The 13,548-nt window shown below is 46.2% G+C and overlaps 1 protein-coding gene across 2 annotated transcripts in view; it reads right to left on the bottom strand.

Moving 5' to 3' along the window:
* MNT (MAX network transcriptional repressor) overlaps window positions 1–12,659 on the bottom strand; it is a 90,584-nt gene extending 77,925 nt beyond the window's left edge. The window contains exon 1 of one of the 2 annotated variants that reach the window (XM_069761286.1): window positions 12,352–12,659. In XM_069761286.1, the coding sequence (XP_069617387.1) occupies window positions 12,352–12,427 (76 nt within the window). In that variant the 5' untranslated portion in view covers window positions 12,428–12,659. The remainder of the gene's footprint in view (window positions 1–12,351) is intronic. The other variant, XM_069761287.1, reaches the window with a different exon arrangement.
* Between the last annotated feature and the right edge of the window lie 889 nt (window positions 12,660–13,548).

Here is a 13,548-nt window from a genome sequence, read left to right as displayed (position 1 = left end):
CTATATAGCTACTGAGCATTCAGTGGCAGCACTAGTTTATACCTCTACACTGTGTGCAGAATTATTAGGCAAGTTGTGTTTTGATCACATGATACTTTTTATACATGTTCTCCTACTCCAAGCTGTTCAGGCTGGAGAGCCAACTGCCAATTAAGTAAATCAGGTGATGTGCATCTCTGTAATGAGGAGGGATGTTGTCTAATGACATCAAAACCCTATATAAAGGTGTGCTTAGTTATTAGGCAACTTCCTTTCCTTTGGCAAAATGGGTCAGAAGAGAGATTTGACGGGCTCTGAAAAGTCCAAAATTGTGAGATGTCTTGCAGAGGGATGCAGCAATCTTGAAATTGCCAAACAGGGTCACAAGAAGCGTGTTGGGCAAAAAGGCGCAAAATAACTGCCCATGAATTGAGGAAAATCAAGCGTGAAGCTGCGAAGATGCCATTTGCCACCAGTTTTGCCATATTTCAGAGCTGCAACGTTACTGGAGTAACACAAAGCACACGTTGTGCGATACTCAGGGACATGGCCAAGGTAAGGAAGGCTGAAAAACAACCACCTTTGAACAAGAAACATAAGATAAAACGTCAAGACTGGGCCAAGAAATATTTTAAGACTGACTTTTCAAAGGTTTTATGGACTGATGAAATGAGAATGACTCTTGATGGGCCAGATGGATGGGCCAGAGGCTGGATCAGTAAAGGGCAGAGAGCTCCACTCCGACTCAGACGCCAGCAAGGTGCAGGTGGGCTACTGGTATGGGCTGGTATCCTCAAAGATAAACTTATGGGACCTTTTCGGGTTGAGGATGGAGTGAAGCCCAGACCTACTGCCAGTTTCTGGAAGACAACTTCTTCAAGCAGTGGTACAGGAAGAAGTCTGTATGTAAACATGATTTTCATGCAGGACAATGCTCCATCAGATGCCTCCAACTACTCCACAGCGTGGCTGGCCAGTAAAGGTCTCAAAGAAGAAAAAATAATGACATGACCCCCTAGTTCACCTGATCTGAACCCCATAGAGAACCTGTGGTCCCTCATAAAATGTGAGATCTACAGGGAGGGAAAACCGTCCACCTCTCGGAACAGTGTCTGGGAGGCTGTGGTGGCTGCTGCAAGCAATGTTGATTGTAAAGACATCAAACAACTGACAGAATCTATGGATGGAAGGCTGTTAGTGTCATCATAAAGAAAGGGAGCTATATTGGTCACTCATTTTGGGGGGGGTTTTGTTTTTGCATGTCAGAAATGTTCATTTCTAAATTGTGTGCAGTTATATTGGTTAGAACGGTGGCGCAGTGGTTAGCACAGCAGCCTTGCAGCGCTGGAGTCCTGAGTTCTAATCCCACCCAGGACAACATCTGCAAAGAGTTTGTATGTTCTCTCCGTGTTTGCGTGGGTTTCCTCCGGGTACTCCGGTTTCCTCCCACATTCCAATGACATACTGATAGGGAATTTAGATTGTGAGCCCCATTGGGACAGCGATGATAATGTGTGCAAACTGTAAAGCGCTGCGGAATATGTTAGCGCTATATAAAAAAAATAATGATTATAGATTATTACCTGGTGAAAATAAACAAGTGAGATGGGAATAATATTTGGTTTTTATAAAGTTGCCTAATAATTCTGCACAGATATCCTCCTAAGATAGCCAAATGTAAAATAAAAAAAAAAAAAAAAACACTCCAACTTCCAAAAATATTAACCCCTTTACCCCCAAGGGTGGTTTGCACGTCAATGACCAGGCCAATTTTTACAATTCTGACCACTGTCCCTTTATGAGGCTATAACTCTGGAACGCTTCAACGGATCCTGGTGATTCTGACATTGTTTTCTCGTGACATATTGTACTTCATGATAGTGGTAAAAAATTTTTGATAGTACCTGCGTTTATTTGTGAAAAAAACGGAAATTTGGCGAAAATTTTGAAAATTTCGCAATTTTCAAACTTTGAATTTTTATGCAATTAAATCACAGAGATATGTCACACAAAATACTTAATAAGTAACATTTCCCACATGTCTCCTTTACATCAGCATAATTTTGGAACCAAATTTTTTTTTTGTTAGGGAGTTATAAGGGTTAAAAGTTGACCAGCAATTTCTCATTTTTACAACACCATTTTTTTTTTAGGGACCACATCTCATTTGAAGTCATTTTGAGGGGTCTATATGATAGAAAATACCCAAGTGTTACACCATTCTAAAAACTACACCCCTCAAGGTGCTCAAAACCACATTCAAGAAGTTTATTAACCCTTCAGGTGTTTAATAGGAATTTTTGGAATGTTTAAATAAAAATGAACATTTAACTTTTTTACACAAAAAATTTACTTCAGCTCCAATTTGTTTTATTTTACCAAGGGTAACAGGAGAAAATGGACCCCAAAAGTTGTTGTCCAATTTGTTCTGAGTACGCTGATACCCCATATGTGGCAGTAAACCACTGTTTGGGCGCATGGGAGAGCTCGGAAGGGAAGGAGCGCCGTTTGACTTTTCAATGCAAAATTGACAGAAATTGAGATGGGACGCCATGTTGCGTTTGGAGAGCCACTGATGTGCCTAAACATTGAAACCCCCCACAAGTGACACCATTTTGGAAAATAGACCCCCTAAGGAACTTATCTAGAGGTGTGGTGAGCACTTTGACCCACCAAGTGCTTCACAGAAGTTTATAATGCAGAACCGTAAAAATAAAAAATCATATTTTTTCACAAAAAATATATTTTTGCCCCCAATTTTTTATTTTTCCAAGGGTAAGAGAAGAAATTGGACCTCAAAAGTTGTTGTCCAATTTGTCCTGAGTATGCTGATACCCCATATGTGGCAGTAAACCACTGTTTGGGCGCATGGGAGAGCTCAGAAGGGAAGGAGCGCCGTTTGACTTTTCAATGCAAAATTGACAGGAATTGAGATGGGACGCCATGTTGCGTTTGGAGAGCCACTGATGTGCCTAAACATTGAAACCCCCCACAAGTGACACCATTTTGGAAAGTAGACCCCCTAAGGAACTTATCTGGATGTGTGGTGAGCACTTTGACCCACCAAGGGCTTCACAGAAGTTTATAATGCAGAGCCATAAAAATAAAAAAAAAATTTTCCCACAAAAATTATTTTTTAACCCCCAGTTTTGTATTTTCCCTAGGGTAACAGGAGAAATTGGACCCCAAAAGTTGTTGTCCAATTTGTCCTGAGTACGCTGATACCCCATATGTGGGGGAAGAACCACCGTTTGGGCGCATGGGAGGGCTCGGAAGGGAAGGAGCGCCATTTGGAATGCAGACTTAGATGGAATGGTCTGCAGGCGTCACATTGCGTTTGCAGAGCCCCTAATGTACCTAAACAGTAGAAACCCCCCACAAGTGACACTATTTTGGAAAGTAGACCCCCTAAGGAACTCATCTTGATGTGTTGTGAGAGCTTTGAACCCCCAAGTATTTCACTACAGTTTATAACGCAGAGCCGTGCAAATAAAAAATATTTTTTTTTCCACAAAAATTATATTTTAGCCCCCAGTTTTGTATTTTTCCAAGGTTAGCAGGAGAAATTGGACCCTAAATGTTGTTGTCCAATTTGTCCTGAGTACGCTGATACCCGATATGTGGGGGGGGGGAACCACCGTTTGGGCGCATAGGAGGGCTCGGAAGGGAAGGAGCATCATTTGGAATGCAGACTTAGATGGATTGGTCTGCAGGCGTCACATTGCATTTGCAGAGCCCCTAATGTACCTAAACAGTAGAAACCCCCCCACAAGTGACCCCATATTGGAAACTAGACCCCTCAATGAACTTATCTAGATTTGTTGTGAGAACTTTGAACCCCCAAGTATTTCACTACAGTTTATAACGCAGAGCCGTGAAAATAAAAAATCTTTTTGTTTTCCCACAAAAATTATTTTTTAGCCCCCAGTTTTGTATTTTCCCAAGGGTAACAGGAGAAATTGGACCACAAAAGTTGTTGTCCTATTTGTCCTGAGTACGCTGATACCCCATATGTTGGGGTAAACCCCTGTTTGGGCACACGGGAGAGCTCGGAAGGGAAGGAGCACTGTTTTACTTTTTCAACGCAGAATTGGCTGGAATTGAGATCGGACGCCATGTCGTGTTTGGAGAGCCCCCGATGTGCCTAACAAGTGGAAACCCCCCAATTATAACTGAAACCCTAATCTAAACACACCCCTAACCTTAATTCCAACGGTAACCCTAACCACACCTCTAACCCTGACACACCTCTAACCCTAATCCCAACCCTATTCCCAACCGTAAATGTAATCTAAACCCTAACCGTAACTTTAGCCCCAACCCTAACTGTAGCCCCAACCCTAACCCTAGCCCTAACCCTAGCCCTAACCCTATTCCCAACTGTAAATGTAATCTAAACCCTAACCCTAACTTTAGCCCCAACCCTAACTGTAGCCCCAACCCTAACCCTAACCCTAGCCCTAGCCCTAACCCTAGCCCTAATGGGAAAATGGAAATACATTTTTTTTTTTTTTTCCCTAACTAAGGGGGTGATGAAGGGGGGTTTGATTTACTTTTATAGCAGGTTTTTTAGCGGATTTTTATGATTGGCAGCCGTCACACACTGAAAGACGCTTTTTAATTGCAAAAAATATTTTTTGCAATACCACATTTTGAGAGCTATAATTTTTCCATATTTTGGTCCACAGAGTCATGTGAGGTCTTGTTTTTTGCGGGACGAGTTGACGTTTTTATTGAAAACATTTTCGGGCATGTGACATTTTTTGATCGCTTTTTATTCCGATTTTTGTGAGGCAGAATGACCAAAAACCAGCTATTCATGAATTTCTATTGGGGGAGGCGTTTATACCGTATCTCATTTATATCATTTTTTTTATGTTTTGGCGCTTTTATACGATAACTATTTTACAGAAAAAAATAATTATTTTTGCATCGCTTTATTCTCAGGACTATAACTTTTTTATTTTTTTGCTAATGATGCTGTATGGCGGCTCGTTTTTTGTGGGACAAGATAATAAAGCGTGGTTTTTTGCCTCGTTTTTTTTCTTACGGTGTTTACTGAAGGGGTTAACTAGTGGGCCAGTTTTATAGGTCGGGTCGTTACAGACGCGGCGATACTAAATATGTGTACTTTTATTGTTTTTTTTTTATTTAGATGAAGAAATGTATTTATGGGAATAATAATTTTTTTTTTTTCATTATTTTGGAATATATATATTTTTTTTTTTTTACTACACATTTGGAATAATTTTTTTTTTACTTTTTTACATTGTCCCAGGGGGGGACATCACAGATCAGTGATCTGACAGTGTGCACAGCACTCTGTCAGATCACTGATCTGACATGCAGCGCTGCAGGCTTCACAGTGCCTGCTCTGAGCAGGCTCTGTGAAGCCACCTCCCTCCCTGCAGGACCCGGATCCGCGGCCATCTTGGATCCGGGCCTGGAGCAGGGAGGGAGGTAAGACCCTCGCAGCAACGCGATCATGTTTGATCGCGGTGTGCCAGGGGTTAATGTGCCGGGGGCGGTCTGTGACCGCTCCTGGCACATAGTGCCGGATGTCAGCTGCCATAAGCAGCTGACACCCGGCCGCGATCGGCGGCGCTCCCCCCGTGAGCGCTGCCGATCGCTATGACGTACTATCCCGTGCAGGGTCAGATAAGCCCAGGGCACCTCGACGGGATAGTACGTCTAAGGTCACAGAGGGGTTAAGCTTTGCTATTTATGACTCTTTTAGGTTGATTGAGAACATAGTTGTTGATCAATAATAAAAATAATCCTCTAAAATACAACTTGCCTGATAATTCTGTACATGGTGTATATAGCTACTGAGCATTCAGTGGCAGCACTAGTTTATGCCTCTATATAGCTACCGAGCATTCAGTGGCAGCACTAGTCCATGCCTCTATATAGCTACCGAGCATTCAGTGGCAGCAGTAGTCCATGACCCTATATAGCTACCGAGCATTCAGTGGCAGCACTAGTCCATGCCCCTATATAGCTACCGAGCATTCAGTGGCAGCACTAGTCCATGCCCCTATATAGCTACCGAGCATTCAGTGGCAGCACTAGTCCATGCCCCTATATAGCTACCGAGCATTCAGTGGCAGCACTAGTCCATGCCCCTATATAGCTACCGAGCATTCAGTGGCAGCACTAGTCCATGCCCCTATATAGCTACCGAGCATTCAGTGGCAGCACTAGTTCATTCCTCAATATAGCTACCGAGCATTCAGTGGCAGCACTAGTTCATGCCCCTATATAGCTGTAGTCTCAAATAGTGAGTGCCTCCGCTTTTGTACATGTCTTCAGAAGGAGATTCGTAGTTGAAATTCTGCTCTGCCGCTGAGATGAATTTTAGGGGAGTATAGTTGATTCACAGTGGTTTTAGAAAACGCGTTTCAGGGGTCTCATGCCCCCTTCATCAGGAAATACCGCGGTATTTCCTGATGAAGGGAGCATGAGACCCCTGAAACGCGTTGAATAAAACCACTGTGGATCAACTATACTCTCCTGAAATTCATCTCCGCGGCAGCGCAGAATTTTAACTACGAATCTCCTTCTGAAGACATTTTCCCTGGTCGGTGAAGACCTGTGGATCTGCAGCAGCCACTATCTATATGCTCTAATCTCATCCTAACCAGGTGAGCAAATTTGGTGTATATTCTCCTCTGTGTAAAGTGGAGAAGACCCTATTGCGCTCTTTGTCTCCCCATTGTTTTGCAATAGTTATCTGCTTTTGTACAGTCAGAGGACCTCCTCAGACCATTAGTAAGAGGACCTTCCTTTCAACTTGCAAACATCTCTTCAAGACAGCTCATTTCTTTATGCCCTACCAGAGAGAATGACTGCAGCCTTGCTTCATTTTAAAAATGTTATTTCACTGCAGACATTAATAAGACACTAAAGAGGAGACAGGCGAGTATGCAAGACTGGTGTTAGGGGGGGAAACTGGGCAATTTCCATTCTGAGGCCAAGACTGCACAAGAACCTTTCGTGACATCACGATCATGTGACCATGATGTCAGCAAAGGTCCTTAACTGCATTAGTGTAGAGGAACTTAAGGGGAGACAGGCTGGTATGCGCAGAGTGCGCGTGTGTGTAGTGTGCGTGATGGCATCATCTATTTGAACAAATGTTGATTTTTTTCTTTGTTCAAGGATAAATGTGGATTGTTGTTCATGGAAAAAAAATAAGGCATTCCCTGGAAATAAGCCCTATCCCATCTTTCACAACAAAGAAACAATAAGAGACTGTCTTATTTTCGGGGAAACACTATTTTCTAGAGTAGACTCCCCATAATAAAGGGTCTTACTGAACATGGCAGGTTTTTCTGCAAGCTTCCATGAAAAAAATCTATATGGACGGTTTCACGTGTTTCTTCACAGTCCATAGTCAGACCCCGCATTAGCCTTTGTGCTGGTACGTATCGGCTATTTTGCACAAGTACTTCAGGTTTACAGGGGGAAAATACATGAGGCAGGTCCTACACGCTATGCAGAGGAGCACTCGGGAACAGTCATGTCTGGACCAGTACATTCAGATTTAGCTGGTAATGCTGCTTTATTCTTTTAAATCCCCCCACCATTATTAGACATTTTTCTTGATCTAGGACAACCTCTTTAGCTGCAGTAACAGAATCATCATGTATAAAAAAAAAAGGTATCAAGATGGCTAGGAAATGGCAAAATGGGTTAATTCTCCAAACAGGGGCTTCCATGACCACGCTGCATTAATAAAACACCAGTTGGGTTTGCACAATGCTATAATAAAGACGCCTCCATCACTGCTTGGGTTATAGTATAGCGGGATTCCTAACCAGGCTTTAGTCATTAACTAGAAATACGAAGTGGAAAAATTAATAATTTGCAGCTTTTTCTTTCCAGTAATCGGTGGGCTGCGATGCAGAAAATGCCGCCCGGCGACTTCCCCATCAGATTCTGCAGCCTCTACTACAAGAGGTGGGAAGCTCAGATTTCTGGCTCTGTGCGAGCAGGAAGTTGGTTAATAAGGATTGCCCTGTAGTGTCTGCCCTTCCCCCAACTCCTATGTACTCTGGAGGGCTCTCCCCAGAACCAGACACAGCAGTGAGGGGAGGGTGGAATCTGTCCCACTCAGGAGCCGCCCCACTCCACCCCCTGTACATCTGTGCTGGAGGAGGAAAAAAAAATCATTAATACCAGCAAATAAACAAGAGAATAGTGTGCAGCAATGCGGCTGTGCTTGTACTCCCATTGCAGGGGACAGACTTTGCCCGATGGTCACCGACTATGTACACAACACGCTGCTTTCCATGTGCTACCAGCAGTGCAACCATGTCATGTACACAGACCCGCGTAAGCCGCCAATGCCACCAGATCCGCGCCATGTCAGAGATGCTTAGTCTTATGCAGCAGACAGCGGTGGTTTCCTTGACATCACCGCCGATGACTCGCATACAAATGTCTGCACTACGCAAAGAATATGAGGCAGGCATGCATCAAGACCGTCACTCGCACACAGCGAGGTGTCTATTACACTAATGTACAGATATGGCGTACGCTGGCGAACCGGCTGTGACGGGTGCAAGATCACATCTTCTGCCGGTCAACATGATTGTGGATATAAAGAGACGCTATGAGAAATATCACACGACACTAACGATTCCCCCCAGAATAATGCACAATTCTCTGCCAACACACGTCATTTCTACATGCAGCGTACAGAGCCGCGTAACACGCACACCAAGCACGCATAGGCCATGACGGGATGGCGAAGGGCGTGTTACCAGTGCCACCCTACAGAACAGGCACCTGCCAGGGTGTGATCCCACAGGCATTATCCCTCCTCCACCAAACTTAGCAGTTGGCACAATGTAAGCAGGTAATGTTCTCCTGGAATTTGCCAAACCTCAATGAAGGAAAAAGCGAACGTTCCAGCTCCTTAAAAATCTTCAAACTTTATTGATCCATAATAGGAAAATTTAAGAGATGAAACTCCAATGCCAGTGTGGAATGGGGGGTACAAGCTTGTACCCCCTGTTCCACACTGGCATTGGAGTTTCATCTCTTAAATTTTCCTTAAGGAGCTGGAACGTTCACTTTTTCCTTCATTGCATTCACCTCGTCTCATCAAGACAAAGTTCCGTGCACCTGCGATTCTGGTCGGTGAGCTGGCTATGGTTTTTAACCACGTTTCTTTCATTTAATTTGCCAAACTTCAAATCATCCATCAGACCATCTTGAGAAGCACGAGTTAAAACTTTACAGAATGTACTTCTTCTGCTCTAGAGTCCAATGGTCATGCGCTGTACACCACTTTATCCGATGTTTGGCATTGTGCTTGGTAATGTAAGATTTGCATGCAACTGTTCAGCCACGGAAATCCATGACATGAAGCTCCTGATACACGGCTTTTGTGCGTATGCAGATGTCAGGACTGTATGAGGTCTGAAGTAAATGGCTCAGCAGTTAGTGACTATTGTAAACTATATGCCTGTGCATTTGATGAGCCCTATCTGTATGTTTATGTGGTCTCCACTTTGTGGTAGAGTTCACGTGATCACAGGAAGCCAATGGGTTACCATGTCGGCTGGGGTCGGCAAAGGCCCTTATCACTGCCATGTTGGGTCTCCAGTGAATGGAAATAAATAACAAGGTACTCTGGAATAATGCTGCTGGTGGTGCTCAAGTCGGGTGTCCAACCCATACAATAAGGCAAAAAAAAATAAAGTGTCAAGTAATTTTTTTGCCTGGGTCTCCAGTGAAGCCCAGCCTAAAACGGACAGACTACAGACAGAGCTACAGACAGAGCTCTGTCGGGCAATGGTGTAATAAGGAGAGAGGTACAGTCAGAGCACTGTCAGGTAATGGTGTAATAAGGAGACAGCTACAGTCAGAGCTCTGTCAGGTAATGGTGTAATAAGGAGACAGCTACAGACAGAGCTCTGTCAGGTAATGGTGTAATAAGGAGACAGCTACAGTCAGAGCTCCATCAGGCAATGGTGTAATAAGGAGACAGCTACAGTCAGAGCTCCATCAGGCAATGGTGTAATAAGGAGACAGCTACAGTCAGAGCTCCATCAGGCAATGGTGTAATAAGGAGACAGCTACAGTCAGAGCTCCATCAGGCAATGGTGTAATAAGGAGACAGCTACAGTCAGAGTTCCATCAGGCAATGGTGTAATAAGGAGACAGCTACAGTCAGAGCTCCATCAGGCAATGGTGTAATAAGGAGAGAGGTACAGTCAGAGCTCTGTCAGGTAGTGGTGTAATAAGGAGACAGCTACAGTCAGAGCTCCATCAGGCAATGGTGTAATAAGGAGACAGCTACAGTCAGAGCTCCATCAGGCAATGGTGTAATAAGGAGACAGCTACAGTCAGAGCTCCATCAGGCAATGGTGTAATAAGGAGACAGCTACAGTCAGAGCTCCATCAGGCAATGGTGTAATAAGGAGAGAGGTACAGTCAGAGCTCTGTCAGGTAGTGGTGTAATAAGGAGACAGCTACAGTCAGAGCTCCATCAGGCAATGGTGTAATAAGGAGACAGCTACAGTCAGAGCTCTGTCAGGTAGTGGTGTAATAAGGAGACAGCTACAGTCAGAGCTCCATCAGGCAATGGTGTAATAAGGAGACAGCTACAGTCAGAGCTCCATCAGGCAATGGTGTAATAAGGAGACAGCTACAGTCAGAGCTCTGTCAGGCAATGGTGTAATAAGGAGACAGCTACAGTCAGAGCTCCATCAGGCAATGGTGTAATAAGGAGACAGCTACAGTCAGAGCTCCATCAGGCAATGGTGTAATAAGGAGACAGCTACAGTCAGAGTTCTGTCAGGTAATGGTGTAATAAGGAGACAGCTACAGTCAGAGCTCTGTCAGGTAGTGGTGTAATAAGGAGACAGCTACAGTCAGAGCTCTGTCAGGTAGTGGTGTAATAAGGAGACAGCTACAGTCAGAGCTCTGTCAGGTAGTGGTGTAATAAGGAGACAGCTACAGTGAGAGCTCTGTCAGGCAATGGTGTAATAAGGCGACAGGTACAGTGAGAGCTCTGTCAGGCAATGGTGTAATAAGGAGACAGCTACAGTCAGAGTTCTGTCAGGTAATGGTGTAATAAGGAGACAGCTACAGTCAGAGCTCTGTCAGGTAGTGGTGTAATAAGGAGACAGCTACAGTCAGAGCTCTGTCAGGTAGTGGTGTAATAAGGAGACAGCTACAGTCAGAGCTCTGTCAGGCAATGGTGTAATAAGGCGACAGGTACAGTGAGAGCTCTGTCAGGCAATGGTGTAATAAGGCGACAGGTACAGTGAGAGCTCTGTCAGGCAATGGTGTAATAAGGCGACAGCTACAGTCAGAGCTCTGTCAGGTAGTGAGGTAATCATTGTGCAGTGAGGGAGCTGCGCAGCAGTGATTAGTGCGGGGGGCTGCAGGCGCGCTACCATGGCCCTGGTTTGGGGGGTGTTGGATACGTGCAGAGTTGCTGTAGGAGTGGAGCAGTTGCGGAGGAGGAAGTGTTGCTCGGGGACCGTCTGCTGAGGGGGAGGAGGCTGCGAGTTTCGTGCATCACGCGGTGTGCGTGCTGCCCAGTTTAGCCCCGCCCCCTCTGTCTGTCTCCGGGTCCCGCTCAGTCTCGCTCCACTCCTTCCCCAGCACAGGGCGTGTTCCCAATGCACGTGGGGGAGAGGCGGGGCTAGACACGTCACCAGTCACACGTAACCCCTTCAGTGCCGGCGCTCCCTGCTCCGCCGATGGGCGCCTGCTGCTCTTTCGCTGTCGGACGGCGCACTGCAGCTGTCAGCGGGATGACACCGCGTCGGCCTCATACACACCGCCCGTTACCGGACACAGACCGTGCCCCCGACGGAGGGACCGGCGCTCCGGGCAGTGCAGGGGTTAAGGGGAGAGGCTGTCAGGAGTCATATGACAAGCCCGTGTCATGCTATTATGCAAAGTGCTGCTGGAGCATTGCCACCGCCCTGCACGGAGGCGCCGGCACCTGGTAGCGCTGGCGAAGTGCTGCGGCACCGCCAGACCAGGGAGCCGGCACTGCAGCCAATCACAACCCGGCACTGCAGCCACTGTCTGCAACACGCGCCGATCACTGCACCTAGAGCCTGCACACACACCTAGAGCCTGCACACACACCTAGAGCCTGCACACACACCTAGAGCCTGCACACACACCTAGAGCCTGCACACACACAGAGCCTGCACACACACCTAGAGCCTGCACACACACCTAGAGCCTGCACACACACCTAGAGCCTGCACACACACCTAGAGCCTGCACACACACCTAGAGCCTGCACACACACCTAGAGCCTGCACACACACCTAGAGCCTGCACACACACCTAGAGCCTGCACACAGCGCCTGTGGCCGGCGGCGCCGCACTCACCACGTGTCCGCTGCTGCTGCTGCTGGGCTTGCCATTCCAGGAACAGGGCTGCCTGCAGGAGCGTCTCCAGGCTCATGTCTCGGGCCTCCTCTGTCGTCTCCCCCAGGAATCAGTGACACATACAGGGGGCTGTATCCGACATACACGGCAGCCACCAGCCCGCTGTGTCACCCCGAGCCCCCGCAGACCTTCCAGACAGGACCGGGGCTGCAACAAGATGGCGATGAGTAACAGAAACACAACAAGAAAAAAAGGGCTCACAGAGCAGCGAGCTACTACCGGCTGCCGGCAAAACCCGGCGCTGGAGCGTGCAGGGCGGAGCCGGCCGTGTCCTCATGCTGGGCCGGGCCACAGTCAGGGGCCACACACGCCCCCGGTACAGCCCTCCCCTCCGGTACAGCCCCGTGCACACCGCCGCCTGTGTCCCGGAGCCTTCTGTCTTCATCCATTAACCGATGCCGGTCCGGATGTGCAGCCTCTGTGAGCACAGGGCAGGGGACATCACTGCTCCGGCCATTGTCCCTCTCCAGCAGAAATGCTGTTTTTGTTTTTTTTGTGACCCCCAAAGCGATAATTTGTTACTCTCCTAATTAACATATAAAGGAATAGTTGTGGAGCAAAATAATGAAACAAATGCAACAGTGTTATGGCTCCTCAATCTTCATTACATGGCGTTAGTAACTTTGGGAATAAATTGACAAGTGGGTGTCACCAGTTTTAGTTTGTCTATTTGCATTGTGTACCTACCAGAATGTGCTTTCCATGCTCCCCTGTAACAAGGGGAATGGTTTGGCCCAGGTGGCCATTTATCCATACCCATGACACAGGGATGGCACAATATAGAGCTGAAAGAGGAATGCTGATGAAAAGGTGAAAAAAGCTTTATACATGACGCTGACTGCTACCCCCAGGCTGGTATAGTCCCCCTATGTTACTAATAGGGTTAAATACCTCCAGAATACAAAATATGACATCATTGGGATGCAGTTTCAAATTCTCACATAATTTATTAAAAAAACATGTTATGGAATAATGGTACTGTATGGGCACATAGGAAGGAGGTAGCGTATCATATAGGAAGGAGGTAGTGTATGGGCACATAGGAAGGAAGTAGTGTATCATATAGGAAGGAGGTAGTGTATCATAGGAAGGAGGTAGTGTATGGGCACATAGGAAGGAGGTAGTGTATCATATAGG

The sequence above is a fragment of the Ranitomeya imitator genome, chromosome 3, assembly GCF_032444005.1.
Source record: "Ranitomeya imitator isolate aRanImi1 chromosome 3, aRanImi1.pri, whole genome shotgun sequence".
NCBI classification, from domain to species: domain Eukaryota; kingdom Metazoa; phylum Chordata; class Amphibia; order Anura; family Dendrobatidae; genus Ranitomeya; species Ranitomeya imitator.
This window is presented reverse-complemented; position numbering and strand designations above follow the sequence as displayed.